The sequence below is a fragment of the Aegilops tauschii genome, chromosome 6, assembly GCF_002575655.3.
Source record: "Aegilops tauschii subsp. strangulata cultivar AL8/78 chromosome 6, Aet v6.0, whole genome shotgun sequence".
NCBI classification, from domain to species: domain Eukaryota; kingdom Viridiplantae; phylum Streptophyta; class Magnoliopsida; order Poales; family Poaceae; genus Aegilops; species Aegilops tauschii.
The window spans coordinates 29,165,689-29,187,237 of NC_053040.3; the positions used below are offsets into that span (position 1 = coordinate 29,165,689).

A 21,549-nucleotide genomic window follows, 5' to 3' on the forward strand; every position below is an offset into this window, starting at 1 on the left:
CACAAATCCTCCGAAATAAATATTTGCACTCCAAAACTCTAGCCCAGGTTACCGTAAGACCAAATGATTCACCTTTTGGAAGGGACTCATGAGAGTGAAAGAAACCTTCTTTCATAGGGTGAAGTTTATTGTTGGGGATGAAACAACAACAAGGTTTTGGGAGGATACATGGTTAGGCGACACGCCGCTAGCTCTCCAATATCCTTCCCTGTATCATATTGCTCAACATAAGGAAGATTACGTAACAACGGTGCTGCAGACGGTACCTTTGAATATCCAGTTCAGGAGGTCTCTAGTAGGGGAACGATGGACCTCCTGGTTACACTTAGTCAAGAGGTTAATGGAAGTTCACCTATCAGATCAGGGTGAAACTTTCAACTGGAAGCTAACGAGTAACGGAGTGTTCACAGTTAAATCGATGTACTTAGATCTTATAAATTTTGGCCCAATCCCACGATCGATTCACATTTGGCGAGTTAAGGTTCCCTTGCAAATTAAGTTTTTTATGTGGTTTGTACACAAACAAGTGATCCTTACCAAAGATAACTTATTAAGATAGGTAGCTCGCGTTGTTGTTTTTGTGTTCATGATGAAACAATACAACACTTATTTCTTGATAGCCCTCTCGTGAAGTTACTTTGGAGGTCTGTTCATGTAGCCTTTAATATTATCCCTCCGGATAGCATTGAAGCGTTGTTTGGAACGTGGCTAAATGGAATGACTACTCATATTGTGTCTAGTATTCGGATTGGAATATGTGCACTTCTTTGGGCTATATGGAACTGCAGGAATGATATGATTTTTAACAGAAAACCTATGATTAATTTCTTGCAGGTTATCTTCAGGGCTACGACATGGATCCGTACATGGTCATTACTCACTCCTACGGCCTCCAGGGAGCAGCTGGTTACTGGGTGCAACCGATGGGAGATGGCAGCACGGGTTATTTTCAGAGCATCTCCAGCCGTTGGCCCCCCAGGGGTCACCTATAATCGCCGCCTGGGGGTGAGCCGGCGCAAAAAATTGGCCTGGGGGCGAGTTGGTCCCCAGTCGCGGCCCCAGGGCCGCCCCCAGGCGCGTTCAAAAAAGAAAAATATATAGCAAATTTCGGCAAAGTTCGGCGAAGTTCGGCTAAACACGACTAAATTTCGGCAAACTTGGGCATATATTAGACATGTTCGCGGATTTTCATTACATACCAAATATATAACTAATCTAAAAAAGAAACTGGTTGAACGCCGAGTAGTCGCCGTCGTCGCCGCCATCGTCATCGTCGGCCTTCTCCTCCTTGACGCGGGCGCCCCTGCTGGACCTGGCGTCGCCATGGCGGACTGGTGGCGGCGGCGGCGCGTCGTCGTCGTCGTCGTCGCTGTCGTCGATGACGACGACTCCTCCTTCGTCGAGGCCCCGGCGGCACTGTGCAAAGCGCCGCAGGGCGGCGCACTGGCGCTCCCTCGCCATCTTCAGGGAGTCCTGGCGTGCCCATTCCAGGGCCGCGTCGTCGTCGAGCTCCACGTCGCCGTGCTCCGTCTTCACGGCCGGCAGACCCGGCTCCGTCTTCACCGACGTGAGCCCCGGCTCCGTCTTTGGCTTGACGAAGCGCGGAGGAGGAGCCGACGAGGAGGCGCGCCGGCCGCTCTCGTTGATGACGATGCCGGCGCTGCGAGTGCGCCGGCCGAGCGGCGTCTCCGCCGCGGGCTCGGCCTTGATGCCGAGCAGTGCCGGAGAGCCGGAGGAGTGGGAGGAAGAGCGCGAGGAGGAAGAAGAGGAGGAGCCGAACCTCCTTGGCATCCACTGCCCGTCGCGTCGGCGGTGCGCCGGGGCGGCCGCCCTCGCCGGGGGGTACGCCAACGGCGGGTTGTTGCCACCCTCGAGGTGCGTCAGCACGCCCTCGAGTGTGCGGCCGGGGACGCCCCACCACAGGTGGCGCCCCTCGCTGTTCTTCAGGCCGCCGACCACCGGCGCGCCGTTGGTGGACGCCAGACGCTGCTGCTGACGGTGCTCGAAGTACGCCGCCCAAGCCGCGTGGTTGTCGGCGGCGTATTGGGGGAGGGCGAGCTGGGCGTCGGTGAGGGAGGCGCGCACGACCTCGACCTCGTCGACGAAGTAGGAGGGGCGCGCCACGGCGTCGGGCAACGGGGGAATGGACCCCGTTGCTAAGCCTCCACCCCGTCGGCCCGGCGCGAATGTCCGGCGGCGCCGGGATGTTCGCCTGGAACAGGAGCCACGACTCCTGTTCGCGGAGCGTGCGGCGGCCGAAGCCGTTGGCCGTCGCCTCATCTCCGGGGAAACGCTCGGCCATCGGGAGGAGAGGAGGAGGAAGAGGGAGGGCTCGGCGGTGGCTCACGGGAGAGGGAGAGGGAGGGCTCGGCGGCGGCGCTCGGGAGAGGTAGAGCTCGGCGGCTAGGGCAGGGCTGTTGTGGCCAGAGGCGAGCAAGGCCACCGGCTTATATAGCTGCGCCGTGCCCGTGTGTACGCGTGCGAGGGAGGGGGAGGGGAGGCATCGGCGCGCCGTCCCGTGACACGCCGCCCGTGAGGAATCAATGGCAAGGCTGACCTTGCCATTGATTCCCCGCGGGAAACCGAGGCGTTGGGGGAGACGAGGCGCCGTGTTACTGACGCGGCTGGCCCGTGGCTCTTTCGCGCCAAAACCGCTCGCCCCGACGCCCCCGGGCGCCCCCCAGCGCGCCGGGTTCGGCCTGGGTCCGCCGGCCTGATTTCGGCCCAGGCCGGCGAAAATTGGGCTCCTGGAGGCGCGACTGGGCCGTTTTTTTTACGCCAGCGCGAAAAAATCGCCTGGGGAGGCCTTTCTGGGGCACGGCTGGAGATGCTCTCAATCGGTTTGGATGGCGGTCGCTTCATAGGATAGGTCCTTAGTGATTTTCCGTCCAGCCGGCTATGGCTTTGAGTTATGCACTCTTTATTTTTTGCTCCTTTTGTGAGCTGTACTTTGCAGACCAAACTTTGTTGATTCGTCTTTTTCTAATAAAATGGCCGCATGCATCCTCCGTTGCAGAGGCCAAGGGATGACCTCCTTTTCAAAAAAAACACTTTTATATGTTTTTACGGAGGGAGTATTAGTTTACAGAGGAGGTATTTAATTAACTTGTATACTTATGTAAATACAAAATGTTTTTGCAATGAAACCAGCATATAAAACTCTACACAATTTCAAAATAAGGGCAATCAAAAGTACTAGGAGTATTTATTTTTTTGAGAATAAAGAGCAACTAAATTACTCTTTGGGGGCGTTACATTCTCCCATCATCGGCTCATTCAGGCATGCAGGAACACCAGCGCCGCGAGCTCACGTGCCAGTGTGTTTTGATCCCTTCCGACGGCGCAAATCCGGCATGAGGAGAAGAGCCTCAAAGTCGATGAAATATCCATGACAACTCGTTTGCACAGTCCATCTCCCGCTCCACCAGCACACAGAAAATGCAGCTGCAAGTGAGACAGGCAACTCTGGACATGTCAATCGTCTGAACTCTATATGTGTTGGTTAAGAGTCTTTGTTTGTATGATTGAGGTTATACAAAGAGGGCATATTAGAATATCTAAAACGATTTATATTCCCTCCGTCTCTAAATATAAGTCTTTGTAGAGATTCTGATATGAACCACATATGGATGTATATAGATGCATTTTAGAGTTTAGATGAAATTTATATAAAGACTTATATTTAGAAACGGAAAGAGTATTTAGTAACGCAGGGAGCACGTAACAAGACAAGAGTTGAAATGCATGCATGTGAGGGCCCATGATTTCAGAAGAGGGATATATAATGTGGTGATTGTAAGAGCAATTCTAACAAGGTGAACCAAACGAACACCAATTTTGTCCGCTTGGGTCACCCTTCTGCTCGACTGTGTCCACTTTTTTATTTGGATCAGCCGGTGCGTCCAACAGGAGGCGTACGCATTTTTGTCCAGGTGTATCCCCGCATTTCATCGAACACGTAGCAGGCAGGGACGCCGGTGTACGTTGACCATGGCCGGGACGAGCTGCATCCCACACGCGAGCTCGTATGAGGGGCGCCTGGCGGCCGCGACCACCTGCTCCAGCAGCACCGCCCGGGCGTGAGGCGAGCCGAGCTACAAGCCGGAAGCGGCCGGACGCGCGAGCTCCAATGCGGAGAAGGCACAGCCGAGGTGCGAGACGAGGCAGGGCGAGCACGGCGAGCGCGGCAAGCATGGCGGCTAGACGCGGCAAGTATGGCGCGGCCGGGCGCGCGAGCTCCAACGCGGTGACGCGTGAGCGGAGACAGCAGGTTGAGGCCTAGCGTGCGAGCTCCACTGCTCAACGCGCGAGCGGCGAGGCGGCCGGGCGCGCGAGCTAGCTAGCTAGCACGCGGCCACCGGCTGGCTAGCTAGCACGTACGGGCGCAGCTAGCTAGCTAGCACGCGGCAGCAACCGTCGCACACGGCGGGCAGCTAGCTAGCTATCAGGCCAACTCCACCGCGCGACCCCATCCGGACGTCCACATTTGTCCGTTTGAGTATCGAAAAGCGCGGACGTCCGGGCGGACGGTGTGCCCAACGCTGCATGCGTCGCCTTAACCCCAAACGGTCCGCCCCAAACACCGCCGTCCCGCGCTCGCCGGAGCTCGCCGCCCGTGCCCGCTCCTAGGGCCCGTCCGCCGCTGGAGCAGCCCTTGCCCCGCGACGCGCACGCCCCGCCTGCGGCAGAGCTCGCGCCCGCCCCCGCCGCCGAGCTCGCCCACGCGCATGCCATGCCGCCTCTCGCCGCCGCGCCGCGCCCTTGCCCGCGTGTGCGCCTGCGCTGCGCCGGGCTGACCACACCGGCACGCCGCCTCGCTCGCCGCCTGTGCCGTGCTCCCCGCCTCGCTCGCCGCCGCACCCACCCCGCCTCGTCCTGCTCCGCCTCGCCGCCGGCACGCCCTGCGCCGCCCCGCCCCGCCCCATCCCGCTCCGCCCCGTCCCACTCTGCCTCGGGCGTCGTCGTTGGAGCACCGGCCTCGTGCCTCGCGTCGCCCCGTGCTCGCCGCCCCTGTCTCACCGTGCGGGGTGGGTGCGGCGAAGCGGGCGGGCGGCGGCGGGGCTGCGGCAGCGCGGGACGGGCGACTGGGCGGCGGTGCACGCGGACCGAGCTGGAGCAGGCGGGGGTGGAGCGCGGCGGCGAGCTCGCAGCGGCGGCGCGAGCACGTAGGCGGGGGTGGAGTGTGGCGGCGAGCTCGCGGCGGTGCATGCGGACGGACTGCGCGACGCGAGCACGAGGGCGGGAGCAGACCGGGCCGGCTGAGCTAGCATTAACTGCCATTAGGATTTCTGCCACCAACTATTAGGATTAACTGCCACCAACTATTGGAAAGTCATACTCCCTCAGTCCGGGTGCATAGGGCATCTTAGTACTCCCTCCATTTCAAAATATAGTGCACCCAAGTTTTCCGTGCTTCAACTTTGACCATAAATTTAACCAACCCGTCCGACTGCGGCGGAAAAAAAAATTATATAATTGAAAACTTCTTTTAAATACGAATTCATTGGTATAATTTTTGCTCCCGCCGCAGTCGGTCTCGTTGGTTAAATTTATGATCAAAGTTGAAGCACGAAAATAGAGGAAGCATTATATTTTGAAACGGAGGGAGTAGTTGCATCGCAACCTAGGTGTGTGGATATTGGAAGAAGGATATTAAACCAAAACTCAATGGCAATAATTACTCCTATTTGACCCGCTTGAAAAATTAGGAGAAGCCAACCACTATGTTAGTTTTCCATGTCATTAATTCCTAGAGTAGCATGCAAATCCTATTTAATGTGTCAACCAATGAAAATAGAAACATGGAAAATCAAAATTAATGATCACAGGGAATAAGGAGCTCCTATGCATGGTGACTTACATATTTGGAATACTAAATTTTCGTAAGATGCCCTATGCTCCTGGACGGAGGGAGTAAGTGTTCATACAGTGCTAGCTGAGCTAGCATTAACTGCCATTAGGATTTCTGAGCAAGGCCATTATATATAATAGGTAGCACTGCTAGCTGTATTAACGACGTAGTTCATAGTACTCCACAGTGCTAGCACTGACAGTCTCCAAGTCGTCAAGAGAGGACAAACTCCACTGCTTGGAGTACTAGTTATACTCCCTCTCTCTTAGTTTTCAGGGCGTGCGCGTATTCCTAGGTCGTCAATTTAACCAACCTAATATAAGTCATATATTGCAAAAAATATACCAATATAAACTTCAGATGTTCTATTTTCAAACGGTATAATTTTTGTGTTGTATAGTTATATTAGGGTGATAAAATTGACAACCTAGATATACGCGTAGGACTTGTAAACTGAAAAGGAGGGAGTATTAACTAGTTCATAGTGCTCCACTGCTTGGAGTACTAGTTTCGCTAAGTCATACTGGCTGTACAGTGCTAGCTGTACCAACTACACTCAGGGATTCAATGGCAGTTAACGCTAGTTCATACCACTAACTAGTTAGTGTTCATGCAGTACTAATCAAGAACTAATGTATCACGGAGTCTTTCTACATGAGAGGTAAGAGTATATGAATATATCTGAGCCGTTGTCGGATTAACTCTTACCTTCTTACCTCACATGTAAAAAGAGGGGTCAGAGGGAGCAATGTTAAAATTCTCCCACTGGAGAAAGAAATGAAATGAATGATGCAAATCCCTCTACTGAATACTGAATGAAATGAACTAATTTACCACTGCAAGCCAAACTGATCGATATACAGAGTCAGAGATTCAATGAGAGCAATTTGATTTGGAAACTAGACAAGAGGGTCCCTCTACTGGTTCCTCTTAATTAAACATGTTTGCTTACTATTCATTAAACAGGCATAAAAGGACAGCATAACTCTTAATTACTACTAACATATAGAGGGAGTTCAGACGATTGACACGCATAGCTTACCAACTTACCACATTATTAACTCCTCTATTTAGCAGCCTTCATCCCTGCCGCGTCTGGAAACAGGTCTGAGACCTAAGTCAGTCTCCAAGTCGTCAAGAGAGGACAAACTCTACATTAATTATTGCTGACTGGGAAATGAGAGCAATTTCCTCTATACATTGTTGGAATGCTACCGCCTCCGCCGCCTCGGCCGCCTCCGCCGCCTGCGAGAGCTCTACCTGGGAGAAAACCCCTTCTCCGGCACATTACCGGTGAACCTGAGCTCCTGCACCAGCATGACCAACATTGGGCTCTACAACACCAAGCTTAGCGGGCGCATCCCGGCTGAGCTCGGCGAGAAGCTCACGTCCCTGACAGTGATCTCGCTGAGAAACAACAGCTTCACGGGGCTCATCCCGGCGTCACTGGCCAATCTGTCCCGTCTACAGGTCCTGGACCTCTCCGATAACCAGCTCATTGGCTCGATTCCGCCGGGGCTCGGCAGCATCCAGAGCATGCGTTTTTTCAATCTCTTTGGGAACAACCTCTCCGGTATGCTTCCACCTTCTCTCTACAATTGGTCGTCGATGGGAGCATTTGAAGTAGGGTTTAATATGTTGCATGGGAACATTCCGGACGATATTGATAGCAAGTTCCCCAAGTTGTATTATCTTGGCTTGGGCACCAATCACTTCACAGGAACCATCCCTTCCTCAGTATCCAACATATCTTCCCTTGAAACAATTGGCCTCGACCACAATGGACAATAGGATCTCAACATATCTTCCCTTGAAACAATTGGCCTCGACCACAATGGACAATAGGATCTCTGGGAGTATCCCTGCGGACATCGGCAATCTGGTTGGTCTGGAAGTGCTTGGGATAGCAAATACCTCCATATCCGGAGTGATTCCAGAGAGCATCGGTAAGCTAGAGAACTTGGTCGAGCTAGGCCTGTACAACAATAGCTTGTCTGGGCTCATACCGTCATCGCTAGGAAACCTTTCACAGTTAAATAGGCTTTATGCATATTATGGCAACTTGGAGGGGCCAATTCCGGCAAGCCTAGGAGCGTTGGAAAACCTCTTTGTTCTTGATCTGTCAAAGAATTACCATCTTAACGGTTCAATACCCACAGAGATTTTCAAATTACCCAGCCTTTCTTGGTATTTGGACTTGTCACACAATTCCCTTTCTGGTCCCCTTCCTATTGAAGTTGGTGGTTTGGCAGATCTTAACCGACTGACTCTATCGGGAAACCGGTTGTCTGGCAAGATACCTGATAGTATTCAGAACTGCTTAGTGTTGGAATGGCTATCATTGGACAACAATTCGTTCGAGGGAAGCGTATCTCCGTCACTGAGAAATATAAAGGGGCTCAGAGTATTGAACCTGACCATGAATAGGTTCTCTGGTAATATTCCTGATGCCCTTGGCAATATTGGAAACCTGCGGGAACTGTACATAGCACACAACAACTTCTCAGGGTCGATCCCATCAGTCCTACAGAATTTGACATCACTGTCTGAACTGGATATATCCTTCAATAATTTGCATGGTGAGGTGCCAGATGAAGGTGTTTTCAGAAACATCACTTACTTAGCGGTTGTTGGGAATGTTAATCTGTGTGGTGGCGCACCTCAACTTCACTTGGCTCCATGCCCCACAAGTCCCTCAAGCAAGAACAGAATAAGGATGCCAAAGTCTCTTGTAGTTTCTCTAGCAACAGCTGGAGCAATCTTGCTGCCACTTTCAGTCATTCTTCTTCTTTGGATATTTTGCAAGAAGCTCGAACCAAGCCAGAAGACATTAGCACACAATGCAACTGTTGATGACCATTACAAGAGAATCCCATATCATGCATTATTGAGGGGAACCAATGGATTTTCAATAGCCAACTTGCTTGGGAGAGGAAGTTATGGTGCGGTTTATAAGTGTGTTTTGGACACTGATGAAGATAGAACATTTGCTGTCAAGGTATTTAATCTTGGTCAATCTAGGTATTCCAAGAGTTTTGAGGTTCAATGTGAGGCCATGAGAAGGATACGACACCGTTGTCTCATTAAGATCATTACTTCTTGTTCGAGTGTCAACCACCAAGGTCAAGAGTTCAAGGCATTAGTTTTTGAGTTCATGCCCAATGGTAACTTGGATGGTTGGCTTCATCCAAAATCTCAAGAACTCACTACAAACAACACGCTTAGCCTTGCACAGAGGCTTGATATTGCTGCTAATATTGTGGACGCAATAGAATATCTGCACAACTACTGTCAACCATTGGTAATCCATTGCGATCTTAAGCCGAGCAACATTCTTCTTGCTGGAGACATGAGTGCACGAGTTGGAGACTTTGGCATATCAAGGATCCTTCAAGAAAATACAAGCGAGGGGATGCAAAGTTCATATAGCTCAACTGGAATTAGAGGTTCCATAGGCTATGTTGCTCCAGGTGACCGAAATTCTTCTAATTTTATATTGTCCTTTTCACTCGAATATGGCATGCTAACCAGAAAGCTTTGCATAATTGTAGAGTATGGAGAAGGCTCTGCGGTCTCAACAGCCGGTGATATTTATAGCCTTGGCATACTGCTACTTGAGATGTTTACCGGAAGGAGCCCAACAGAAGCAACATTCAGAGATTCATTGGGTCTGCATAAGTTTGCTGAGGATGCTCTTCCAGATAGAAGCTTGGAGATAGCTGACCCAACAATGTGGCTGCACAACGGACAACCTGATAACAGTACAAGTATTAGAATCCAGGAGTTACTGGTTTCAGTCTTCAGGCTTGGCATATCCTGCTCACCTCAAGTTTATAGGGGGGCATGGAGCAGAAAAAGAAGCCTCGACTCAAGAAATCCAGAATAGCCTTGAATAAACAAACTAGTATAAGGCATGATCCTGCATAATAAAAAAATTGTGTATCGTTTCAGTTAGTAATTTTTCTTAGAGCAACATTTCTTTACAACTGTATCAAATGAATGCAGAGCCATGGTGTTCTGCAACAGTAGCACTAGAGCAAGTTCTGTAACAGTGTAACAGTGGACCTGAAGTTCTAGAGAGTTTCAAAAGTTGCTTTTTTTTTCTTCTTCTTATTCTTCTTTGTTTTCTAAGAAAAACGATCCTATTTTATTTGTTTATGTAGCTAAAACAAAATGCATCGGATCAGGTCAAGTAAATTAAAAAAAAAAACAGACTTGTACATTTTTTTGGTGACCAAGCCTCCTTCCTACATTAATCAGTAGTAAACATTAACAAGAAGGCTAATCGAAGCACACGCCTCGGCCTATCAACAATAAAAAGAAAGGGAGGTTTGAAAACGCTGATACAATTTGGTAGGACTTGAGACGGCATGCATGGCTATCTGCTTGCCTCGGACTAGTCAATAAAGAAGCTAATTAAATTGCATTGCAGAGATCTCATGTTCATATCACCAAGGCAAGTGTGTATGCACTGGTTACTGTCACAGTGTCACTGCATATCTTTGTCAATACAGGCAGACCTGAAGCCAGCAACAAGACTCCGTCCTAGTCCTAGGTACATACATAAGGATAGGATGCAGGGGTGCTTGGTTTCTGTGTTGAGGCTCAAAGGCACTGCCTCGAGAGCGGGGCGTTGCTACGAGCTGCAGCGGCAGAGATGCGTACCTCATGTTTGCCGGTAAGCATATGGAAGAGCATGGAGCAAAAGAGGAGCCTCGGCTCGAGACATTCGAGCTGGAGTGATATGACCCTGCAATAAATACAAGCCGCTTCAGTTAGCAAGCACTTGTTTTCTTTGCATATGTCAAATAAAAGAAATGTAAAATGACTGGTGTTGTGCAATGGCAGTTTTCAGCAATTACATTGGGTTCTTAAAAAATTAAAAGATTCGATAAATCGCATCCTCAGTCTCCAGTATTCTAGCATCATGAATGAATCTGTCAGTCCAAGCAAATCAGTGGTCAGTCGGACTGTTTGTTAACAAAGTAGGAAAATCATAGGGCACAACAACAACTCCATACCACCATAAACCAGCATCGTGAACTGAGAAACAGGAACCGTTCCATTCATCATCATATTCAAACCCTCACCGCACCGCACCGGGGGCTGCAGATCTTACAAACCTAAACGATCAGGATTTTACCATCTGTATGTACAAACAAAAGAACAAGACCAGCAGGCCATTCCTGGTCTCCTATGGTATCTAACCTTTCATCTACTGTTCTTCTGTCACGTTACATTCATGCGCCGATGTATACACAGACATGGAGGAAGCATTCGGGGTTCCTCAGGTTGTTGGCCACCCAGAGGAACGGCGTATCCAGGCCGAGCGCCATGCCTTGTATCCTCACCAGCTTCACTCTGGCCCTCTTGGCCACATCCATCTCTTGCGGACTCGCCGAAGCTGGTTCTCTGTCTCGAGGAGTCCCTGGAGTGGTATCTGAATCGTCGGGTGCGGAGTCTGGCGTCGCTGCCGCAGGTTCAGGACCAGCAGCTCTAGCTGTGGGCTTCGAGCCGAAGAACTCTGGTAGCAACGTCTCCAAGGCATGTTCCAGGGTAGTTATCCTTCTACCTGCAAAACAGCACGATGTGTATATGTTAAGGATATCTCACTGTTATCGCAACACCATAACCATCACGAAACAAAGAATGTGAGCGGAAGGCAGTTGGCAACATGTAGTTTGGACAGTTTCAGGGGGTGATTATACTCAGTCACACTTGTTTCCTCGTTAAAGATAACAAAACGTTCTTGCTCAAAAGGGGTAGCAAAGCAGAAGGTTAAATAGTAGCAGGGTCTTTACAATCTATGGATAAATATTCGCTCAAAGTAACAGAAGTTGCACCAGTTTCCCAATGGAAGAAATGTACATGTGCATGCTTCCCAGTTTGGGGATAACCTCCAGATGGTGGTAATACAAAATAGTTAATATTTTTCTGAAAAGCACTACTACATGGTCGGTGATTACGACAAGCAAAATCCTTCCTCCCTCCATACTGTCATTCAAATGATAACATAAATGTTGGCAGCAGAGCTACATACCTTCCTCCTTTCGGATCTCGAATGGCCGATTTATATAGGATACACTTTCCCAGTCACTGACAGGAATCGCATCTTCTAAATACTCAAGGTCTTCTTGAACTCTGCGCACGTATAATCGAACAGGTACCCTGCCTAACCAGGTATTAATTCAATAGATCTATCAGAGCAATGATTTCTTAATGTGGCACAAATCCATTTTTACAATAGCCGTATTTTAATGTCATACGGATCCAATAACGTATAGGTCCATCATTATATAACTTGAAAATGTATATGAAGTTTTAAAAATGTGAAAAGCATGCAACAATTAACTAATATAAAAAATGCCCAGACCAAAAAAAAGGTATGAAACGTTCAACTAATACAAAAGTAGACAACTCAGTGACAGAAGAGCATACATGGTTTGACAGATCCAGGAGATTCAGGCTCATCAGAACCTTGTCGAGGCTCTAACGAGGAAGTCCAGAAGTGATCTTCAAACGGTCCAAGCTTAAGCTTGGTAGAGATATTCATATAACCATCAGCGTCTCCTATAACAAGTAATAACAAAACAACACGTCTGTAGTCAAAGCATGAATGAAGGTCAGAAGCATTGAGAGAATGGATCTTCCACAAATGGTAGAAACTAGGTATACTTCATACAGAAAGGTAGTTTCTGGCGAGCATACTTTTCCTCACTGATTCCCACATAGCAAGTTGATCAGCCTGGGACATATTCATCACATTCTTACTGTTTCCAGTTATGATGAAGGCAGCCTGAAAAAGAGAAATTATTACACTATTGTTTTGAGATTGGGAAAAAAAGTTGCCGGTTCTCAAAACGAACCTCTTTCAGGGAATTGTTGTAGTTCCACTTTACACTATCTTCACCTTCACATGGTGATAATATATCTGCGGGATACCCCCTAAAATGAACCTACAAAGTTTATGCGTAAGTTGTGTGCATATGGCGAACAACTGGAGCAAGTAACAGGGGATGCCACATAGAAACGGAATATCAGATTCATGCAAATGACTTGTGTTTTCAGAAAGACTAACTTCTCAATAAAAAATGTACCCTGTAGGAATAGATGGTTATAGACTTGGTTTCTAATATTCGTACACTGATGGATGGCTGATTGCAATTAAGCAAGGATTACAAAATGTGTGGCATGCATATAAATATTTGTACACTCTAATTGGTAATTTATTGAACTTAATTGCTAAGTTAAGTAACTAACTAGATCCTGAGAACATTATGGCATAAATCTCTAATAGTATTTCTAGCAAACTTAAACATTAAGAGAAAGTGCACATTTTTTATCAAAAGGTTTCTACTAATCCAGTATCACATAATTCACATTATGGCATAAATGAACCTTCAACACCAGAAAAACACCTTGCAAATTAAACAAAAATAAACAAAACATAAAAGAAAAGGTGTATAAACAAAAGTCCTAGAGGACTCATAGTCTAACCGTTAGATTCCATGGCCTTTCTGGTTCAGCACAAAGAAGGTCGAAAAGAACACCAATGGGTATATACCTAACAATGCGAAGATAAAAAGGGCTGTCAGCAAATAAAAGCGACAGCAATAACATGGGTTCTCAAGATTTAATAAGGCGATTGACCATCATTAATATTGGTACTCCTAGGAGATAACATATGTTACCATTTGAGCGGCAGCCCTTTATACTCGAACCAAACAGTATCGACGCCTCGTGGGAGTGAACTGCTGAAATGAGCCTTTATAATCGACACCAAGAGTGGAAAATACCCAATTCTTGGGCCAAAAACCTGTGGTGGACAAAATAAAGATCAATAAATGAAAAAAATACTCCTATGGGAAGGAAGATGAATGCTGTGGCAGGGCCGAAAATAGCAACAGTGTAGCACACAGAGGTATCGTCTTATTTTGTTACGCTTGCGGATAAGAAGAAAAGAAACAGTGGCAATCATGTGGAAACTCTTTGCAACAACAGATGCCAACAAAAAAAAAGCAGCAATTATCTATCATAACACTATCATCTCAGGCTTTAAGCTAAAATAGATTGCAATGTGAAAGAGGGATACATGAATATATGTTGTTCATACAGCAAATATATATTCATCTTCAGCACATCAAACATTCGCAGAGCATGCCTGCAGCAAACTCAGCCTCTTACATAATAAACAGGATACAAAACATACTTGAAAAGATCATGCAAGCTAACTGATAACTTCATGCTTGTGCCGAACCACAAGCAGAATCAACTGCATGCTCATATGCAAAATTTGGTGAGGGTTTGCCTTAAAATTCAGGCTTTTTGGGCAAAATTCAGGCTTTTGGAGCTCACGGGCAGGCCAAAAGACCTCGAAATCTTCATCTAAGGGTCTAAACTTCCTAGGAGAGACAGCAATCTGGACTATAACCTATCAGCAACCGTGATCCTAGCATGCAGAACTCGAATCGCGCGGCGCCGAGATTTGGGATTTCGGACGGCGGGCACAGTGGATGGGGAGTTACATCTTACCAGGAAGGGCGGAGGCGGTGGGAGCGCGGTGACGTCGGCGTCGTGGAGGTGGACCTGGAGCGGCACGGCGCCAATCCAGTGCCACCGTGCCGCCTCCTCCGACCACGCCGCCGACTGCGCGTCCGGCAGCGCCGCCGCCATTGCTCGCGCCGGCGGAGGACGACGGACCGGCCCCGCTCGCGGTAGACTCGGCCGAACTCGCCGCCGGCGACGCCTCCTCCACCGCCGTCCCGCGAACCAATCTGCCTCAGCTCGGAAGTTCGGAACTTCGGATGCTCTGCTTCTGCTTCTGCTTGCGGAGAGGAGGATTCTTGTGAAGAGGGGGGAGTAGGAGTTGGGGTCGGGGCCGGGCGCCTCTCTTTCTTCTTCACGTTGCCGCGATGGATTTGATTCGATATCCACCGTCCGATTCTGAAACGTAGTTCATCCGAATCAAGTCTCTTCTCCAAAAATTCCATACATAACAGATCCAACCACATATACGTCTTCTTTAAAAAAAAAAGGATAAACTCCCGACCTCTACCTCCATTGATGCACATAGTATAATCACATATACTACATGGGTAACCTGGCCTACCGGAGGATATGATCTTTTCGTCTCCTATTTCCTCGTTTATGTGCTAGCCGGATATGTTGCATCCAGAGATGTGTCGGTTCTATGTTCAGTTCAGTCTCACATGTTTAGTTATCGGTATGAGCTTCATATTGTTAATGCCCTGTTTATTGTTTGATTAGGATTAAATTCATCAGGAACGTGCTAATATTTCCAACATACACTTAAGGGGAAGCACGGAGTGTCACGCGTCGAGAAGCTCGTCGGTATGTTTCAGCGTCCATGTACTCTGTACTCTTACGATATCATTGCCACGAACTATGTTTCTAATACGAAGACGGTTTTCTATCTGCAGGAAAGCGACTCTGACCTTCAATCTCCGCGCGCTAGCTGCTGCCCTGACGAATAAACTATAGTTGCACATGTTGATTTCAATATAAACTACATACGGATGTATATAGACATAATTTAAAGTGTAAATTCACTCATTTTACTTCGTATGTAGTCATAATTTAAAGTGTAAATTCACTCATTTTGCTTCGTATGTAGTCATATTAGATTCTCTAAACAGACTTATATTTAGGAGCGGAGGGAGTAGAAGAGTATGGGAGCAGAGTAGAGTGCACATTCTAGCAAAAGAAATGCACTATTATTTGTGAGTTCCAAACTGTACAAGGATGAGGATAGTGGGTTACTCTGCTGTACTCCCTCTGTTCGAAAATACTTATCATTAAAATGAATAAAAATAAATGTATTTAGTACGTACAATTTTTGTGGACAAAGTGACACAACAACAATAAGATGGTATTTGTGCTATATACGATATCCGCACACTGCGGCAGCACATTTGCTCAAAATGTACTGAAGATGTACGTGTAACGGAAATAAATTAGCTGTGCTACAAAATGTGAACTTAACTTGTAAGCAATGAAACGAGTTACCTCGAATTTGGCAGAGATTGCATATGAATTTCACACCACCACCATGCACCGAATACTCTTCCTGCGACAATTCCATATCCATAGTCCATACCACCAGTACAACATCATGAATTGTGGAACAGGAATCATTCCATTCAACATGGTATTCAGACCCCGCAACACTGCAGATCTTACATCAACACACCTAAACGGTCAGGATTTTACCATCTGTATGTACAACCAAAGAACAAGACCAGCAGGCCTGGTCTGGAAGGCACTCTCCTTCTATGGTATCTAAACCTTTCGCCTACTGTTCTTGTGTCACTGTTACATTCATGCCCCAACGTATACACAAACATGGAGGTAGCATTCGGGGTTCTTCAGGTTGTTGGCCACCCAAAGGAACGGTATGTCCATGTCGAGCTCGATGCCTTGCACTCTCACCAGCTTCAGTTTGATCTTCTTGGCCACATCTGTCTCTTGCGGACCCGCCGAAGCTAGCTTCTCGTCATGAGGAGTGCCTGGACTGGTATCTGAATTGTGGGGTTCTGAGTCTGGTGTCGTCGACTCAGGTTCAGGATCAGCAGCTCTAGCTGTGGCCTTTGAGCTGAAGAACTCTGGTAGCAACGTCTCCAAGGCATGTTCCAAGGCGATGTAGCTTCTACCTGCAGAACAGAGCAAAGTGAACTATATGTCAAGAAGAAATACTGTTATCGCAAGACCATAACCACCGTGAAACAAAGGTTGTGAGTGGAAGGCAGTTGTAAACATGCACTCCCTCCGTTCCTAAATGTAAGTCTTTTTAGAGATATTGAAATCTCTAAAAGGACTTGCATTTAGGAACGGAGGGAGTAGTTTGCACAGTTTCAGGGGTGAACTCTGATTACAGTCACACTTGTTTCTCGTTAAAGAGGAAATCTTAAATCCTTTACCCTGGCTTTCTCGAAAGATGTCGCAAAGCAGACAGTAAAATAGTAGCATACGTAGATACATATCCTCTCAAAATAAATGGATAAATAGAAGTTGCACCAATTTTCCAACTGAAGAAATGTACATGTGCATGCTTCTCAGTTTGGGGATAATCTTCAGACGACGGTTATACAAAATATTTAATATTTTTCTGAAAAGCACTACTACATGGTTGGTGATTACAACAAGCAAAATCCTTCCTCAATCAATACTAGCATTCAAATGATAACATAAATGTTGGCAGCAGAGCTACATACCTCCCTCCTTCCGGATCTCGAATGGCCGATTTATATAGGATACACTTTCCCAGTCACTGACAGGAATCGCATCTTCTAAATACTCAAGGTCTTGTTGAACTCTGCGCACGTATAATCGAACAGGTACCCTGCCTAACCAGATATTAATTGAATAGATCTATCAGAGCAGATGGTGATTTCTTAATGTGACACAAATTCATTTTTATCATTGATGTATCTTAATGTCATACGACTCCAATAATGTATAGGTCCATTATTGTATAACTTGATGAAAGTGTATGTGAAGTTTTACGAATGTGAAAAGCATGCATCAATTAACTAATATAAAAAAACGCTCGAACAAAAATAAAATAAAATAAATTTGGTATGAAACGTTCAACTAATACAGAAGTAGACAGTTCAATGACAGAAGAGCATACATGGTTTGACAGATCCAGGAGATTCAGGCTCATCAGAACCTTGTCGAGACCCTAGCGAGGAAGTCCGTACTAAGAAGTCCTCTTCAAACGGTCCAAGCTTAAGCTTGGTAGAGATATTCATATAACTATTCAAGTCACCTATAATAATAACAAAATAACACGCTGTAGTCAAAGCACGAAAGTTACAAGCATTGAGAGTGTATCGTCCACAAATGGTAGAAACTAGGTATACTTCGTACAGAAAGGTTGTTTCTGGCAAGCATACCTTTCCTCACTGATTCCCACATAGCAAGTTGATCAGCCTGGGACATATTCATCACATTTTTACTGTTTCCAGTTATGATGAAAGCAGCCTGAAAAAGAGAAATTATTACAATACTGTTTGAGATTGGGAGAAAGGGTTGCCGTGTAACACTAGTTCTCAAAACGAACCTCTTTCAGGGAATTGTTGTAGTTCCACTTTACACTATCTTCACCTTCACATGGTGATAATATATCTGCAGGATACCCCCTAAAATGAACCTACAAACTTTATCCGTAAGTTGTGTGCATACGGCGAACAACTGGAGCAAGTAACAGGGAAGACCACATATAGAAACGGAATAGCAGATTCATGCAAATGACTCATGTTTTCAGAAAGACTAATTTTTCAAAAAATACAATAAAAAATGTGCCTGTAAGGATTACATAATGTGTGGCATGCACATAAATATTTTTGCACTCTAATTGGTAATTTATTGAACTTAATTGCTGAGTTAAGTAACTAACTATATCCTAAGAACATTATGGCATAAATATCTAACAGTATTTCCAGCAAAGTTAAACGTTAAGAAAAAATGCACATGGTTAATCAAAAGGTTTGTACTAATCCAGCGTCCCATTAAGGCATAAATGAACCTTCAACACCAGAAAAACACCTTGCGAATTAAACAAATCATAAAAGAAAACGTGTCTAAACAGAAGTGCTAGAGGACTCATAGCCTTACAGTTAGATTCCATGGCCTTTCTGGATCTGCACAGAGAAGGTCGAAAAGAACACCAATGGGTATATACCTAACAATGCGAACATAAAAAGGGCTGTCAGCAAAAAAGCGACAGGAATAACATGGGTTTTCAAGATTTAATAAGGTCATAGACAATCATTAATATTAGTACTCCCTCCATCCCATAATGTAAGACGTTTTTTGACACTAGTGTAGTGTCAAAAAGCGTCTTACATTATGGGACAGAGGGAGTAGGAGATAACATATGTTACCATTTCAGTGGCAGCCCTTTATACTCAAACCAAACAGTATCAACACCTGGTGGGAGTGAGCTGCTGAAATGAGCCTTTATAGTCGACACCAACAATGGAAAATACCCAACTCTTGGCCCTAAAGTCTGTTGTAGACAAAATAAAGGTCAATAAATGAAACAGATGCTCCTGTGGAAAGGAAGATAAGCGCTTTGGCAGGAGTGAAAATAGCAGTAATGTAATGTACGCGCTGCACACAGAGGTGTCGTTTTATTTTGTTGCATCTGCGGATATAAGAAGAAAGGAAATAGTGGCAATCATGTGGAAACTCTTTGTAACACAAGATGCCAACAAAAACGAGCAGCAATGATCTCACATGGCTTTCAGCTTGGACTGCGAGCTAAAATAGATATAAGAGATGGTTTCTTAGCAAAAAATCTCTCACCGCATTTTTAAGAAAATCTAGTTAATAGAGATAAGGTTATGAGACAACCCATTGCACACCATACTTTCTTTGTCATCTCTAGATTACATGGCGGGATTAAGATAAGACTGCCTTATCAACCATTGCACATGCCCTAAAATAGATAGCAATGTGAAAAGGAACACAAGAGTTTCATACAGCAGCAAGTGAAATTTGTAAATGTTTTTTTTCAGCACATCAAACATATGAAGAGCATGCCTGCAGCAAACTCAGCTTCTTACATAAACAGGATGTGGGGCATACTAGAAAAGACCCTGTAAGCTCTGAGATTGATAGTTTCATGCTTATGATGAAGCACAAGCAGAATCAACCCCATGCTCATATGCAAGAAAAAAGTGCCAAACTTTGGTGAGGGTTTGCCTTGAAATTCAGGCTTTTGGAGCTCGCGGGCAGGCCAGAAGACCACGAGATCTTCAACTAAGGGTCTAAAATTCCTACGAGAGCAAGCAATCTGAACTAGTACATATCAGCAGCCGTGATCCTAGCATCCAGAAATCAAGAATCGCGCCGCACCGAGATTTGGGATTTCAGATGGCAGGCAGTCGATGGGGGGCGACGTTACCAGGAAGGGCGGGGGCGGTGGGAGCGCGGTGACGTCGGCGTCGTGTAGGTGGACCTGGAGCGGCACGGCGCCGCCCCAGACCAGCCGCGCCGCCTCCTCCGACCACGCCGCCGCCTCCTCGCCCCGCGGCGCCGCCGCCATTGCTCGCGCCGGTGGAGGACGACGTATCGGTCCCGCGCGCGGTGGACTCCGCCGACCTCGCCGCCGTCGATGCCTCCTCCCGCGCCGCCCCGCGAACCAATCTGCCTCGCCTCGGAAGTCTGGATACTTTGCTTCTGCTTGAAGAGAGGATTTTTTTTCCTGAGCTGTTCTGGAGAGAGAGAGGGAGGAGTTGGAGCCGGGCCCCGATTTGTTTTTTTCTTCACGTCATCGCGGTGGATTTGATTCTATCTCCGCCGTCCCACTCTGAACGTAAATTCCGAACATAAGAGCATCTACAGCCGGGCGCCTCAAATCCGCATCATACATTCAGGCTGACCGCTCAGTCATTGACCGGTCACAATTTTTCGATCCAGACGGACGCCTCAAACGGGCCTCAAAACACCCGGGCTGACCGGCATATCCAGCCCAAATATGAGGCGGATATGGGCGCGCCCGTCACATTGGACCCGGCCCATGCGGGCCCACCCGACCTCACATATATTCGTTCCCATCCGCTCGACGGAGCAAACCCTAGCCATTTCACTCCACTCCCCTCCGCCACCCGAGCTCACCTCCGGCGGTTTTCGGCCTTCTCCGGCATGGCAGACAGCGGATCGGACTCTGACCAGTCCGGATCCATCGACTGGGGTGTCATCCTGTGTGGGTTGAAGGAGGCAATGGCAGTCCACATTGCACTCCGCCGCTCCCAGGAGGACAGCGCCCGGCCGACGGACGGATCCGTCCGCCGCAATGCCATAGCGTCGGCTCACCGGGCGCTCGGGTCCTCTGGTGCTGGACCCTCACGGTCCCGGCAGCCGGAACACCTCTCCTTCCCCATCACCGGTGGGGCAGACTATGAGTCTCACCGGGAACGGGCTGCCCGCCGTAGGATGGAGAGGATAAGGGCCGCTGAGACCCGTATCGCGGCTGAAATGGCGGCTGCGCGGGCGGCCGCAGAGGAGGAAGCCATCTGCGCCCGCATTGTGAAGAAACGGCGGCGGAGGAATACGTGTGCCCTCGCCCGAGAGCAGAATCGGTTGGTCCGTGCCATGATCAGACTGCCACCGAAGGAGAAGAAGGAGGATAGCGACGGCGACGAGCAGATCCAGCTCGATCCGTACTGCGTCTTCGCCCGGTACTTCCGCGAGAAGGACGACAAGGGCACCGGGAAGAGCAGGGGCAGCCGTGGATGAACTCCACCATAGCCAAACATGCTAAATTTTGGTAGTCTGACGGCATGTTTAGTTAGTAGTGATGGAGTAGCCGGACGATGTGTGTGCATCGACGTAGTTGTATGAGTTTGTATGGATTTGAGATATGATAATTGAGGTGTTCGAATATGGATTACATTATTTGAGAGGGGTGCCCGGTCAATATCCGCGGACGTTTTAGGGGTCGGATTTACCGGCTGCAAATGCTCTAACACATCCAACAATATGCTTTTATTTTTCAAAAAGGAGTATAGCCCCCCAGCCTCTGGATCAGTTAATGCATACAGTCATAATCATATATACGTGATAATTCAGCATACAAAGTTAATGTTACAATCGAAAAGTGTGCTTTCACGCGAATCGAACTAAACTTATTTTGTATCTCTATTACTTAAAAAGAACGTAAGATTCTTGTT

At 47.4% G+C, this 21,549-nt stretch overlaps 3 protein-coding genes across 3 annotated transcripts; 2 read left to right on the forward strand and 1 right to left on the reverse strand.

The window, feature by feature from the left end:
* Nucleotides 1-7,021: 7,021 nt before the first annotated feature.
* Nucleotides 7,022-7,651, forward strand: LOC123494311 (uncharacterized; the record flags this gene model as incomplete). The annotated part of the gene is made up of 1 exon (XM_045229604.1): nucleotides 7,022-7,651. A coding segment is annotated over one exon (621 nt), but the record flags the coding sequence as incomplete, so codon positions are not given.
* Nucleotides 7,652-7,685: 34 nt separating this feature from the next.
* Nucleotides 7,686-9,737, forward strand: LOC109781689 (putative receptor-like protein kinase At3g47110). Its single transcript, XM_045230280.1, has one exon. The coding sequence runs from the start codon at nucleotides 7,686-7,688 to the stop codon at nucleotides 9,735-9,737; it is 2,052 nt and encodes a 683-aa protein (XP_045086215.1).
* Nucleotides 9,738-10,890: 1,153 nt separating this feature from the next.
* On the reverse strand, nucleotides 10,891-20,135 carry LOC109781702 (uncharacterized). The gene is made up of 18 exons (XM_020340300.4): nucleotides 19,782-20,135; nucleotides 18,757-18,881; nucleotides 18,488-18,554; nucleotides 17,934-18,023; nucleotides 17,767-17,854; nucleotides 17,502-17,639; nucleotides 17,083-17,214; nucleotides 16,301-16,521; nucleotides 15,878-15,938; nucleotides 15,238-15,377; nucleotides 14,384-14,794; nucleotides 13,543-13,667; nucleotides 13,349-13,415; nucleotides 12,718-12,807; nucleotides 12,560-12,647; nucleotides 12,290-12,421; nucleotides 11,892-12,023; nucleotides 10,891-11,423 (listed from the first exon to the last, which is right to left on the reverse strand). Exons 1-18 carry the CDS (start codon nucleotides 19,920-19,922, stop codon nucleotides 11,092-11,094), a joined length of 2,580 nt encoding a protein of 859 aa, XP_020195889.2. The 5' UTR covers nucleotides 19,923-20,135; the 3' UTR covers nucleotides 10,891-11,091.
* Between the last annotated feature and the right edge of the window lie 1,414 nt (nucleotides 20,136-21,549).

Coding starts and splice junctions, on each gene's coding strand:
- LOC109781689 (XM_045230280.1), top strand. CDS start 7,686: ATGGACAATAGGATCTCTGGGAGTATCCCTGCGGACATCGGCAATCTG.
- LOC109781702 (XM_020340300.4), bottom strand. CDS start 19,922: ATGGCGGCGGCGCCGCGGGGCGAGGAGGCGGCGGCGTGGTCGGAGGAG. Junction 18,555..18,756: donor AAAGGGCTGCCACTGAAATG/GTAACATATGTT, acceptor TCGCATTGTTAG/GTATATACCCATTGGTGTTC. Junction 13,668..14,383: donor CACCGCCTCCGCCCTTCCTG/GTAAGATGTAAC, acceptor TGTCCACCACAG/GTTTTTGGCCCAAGAATTGG.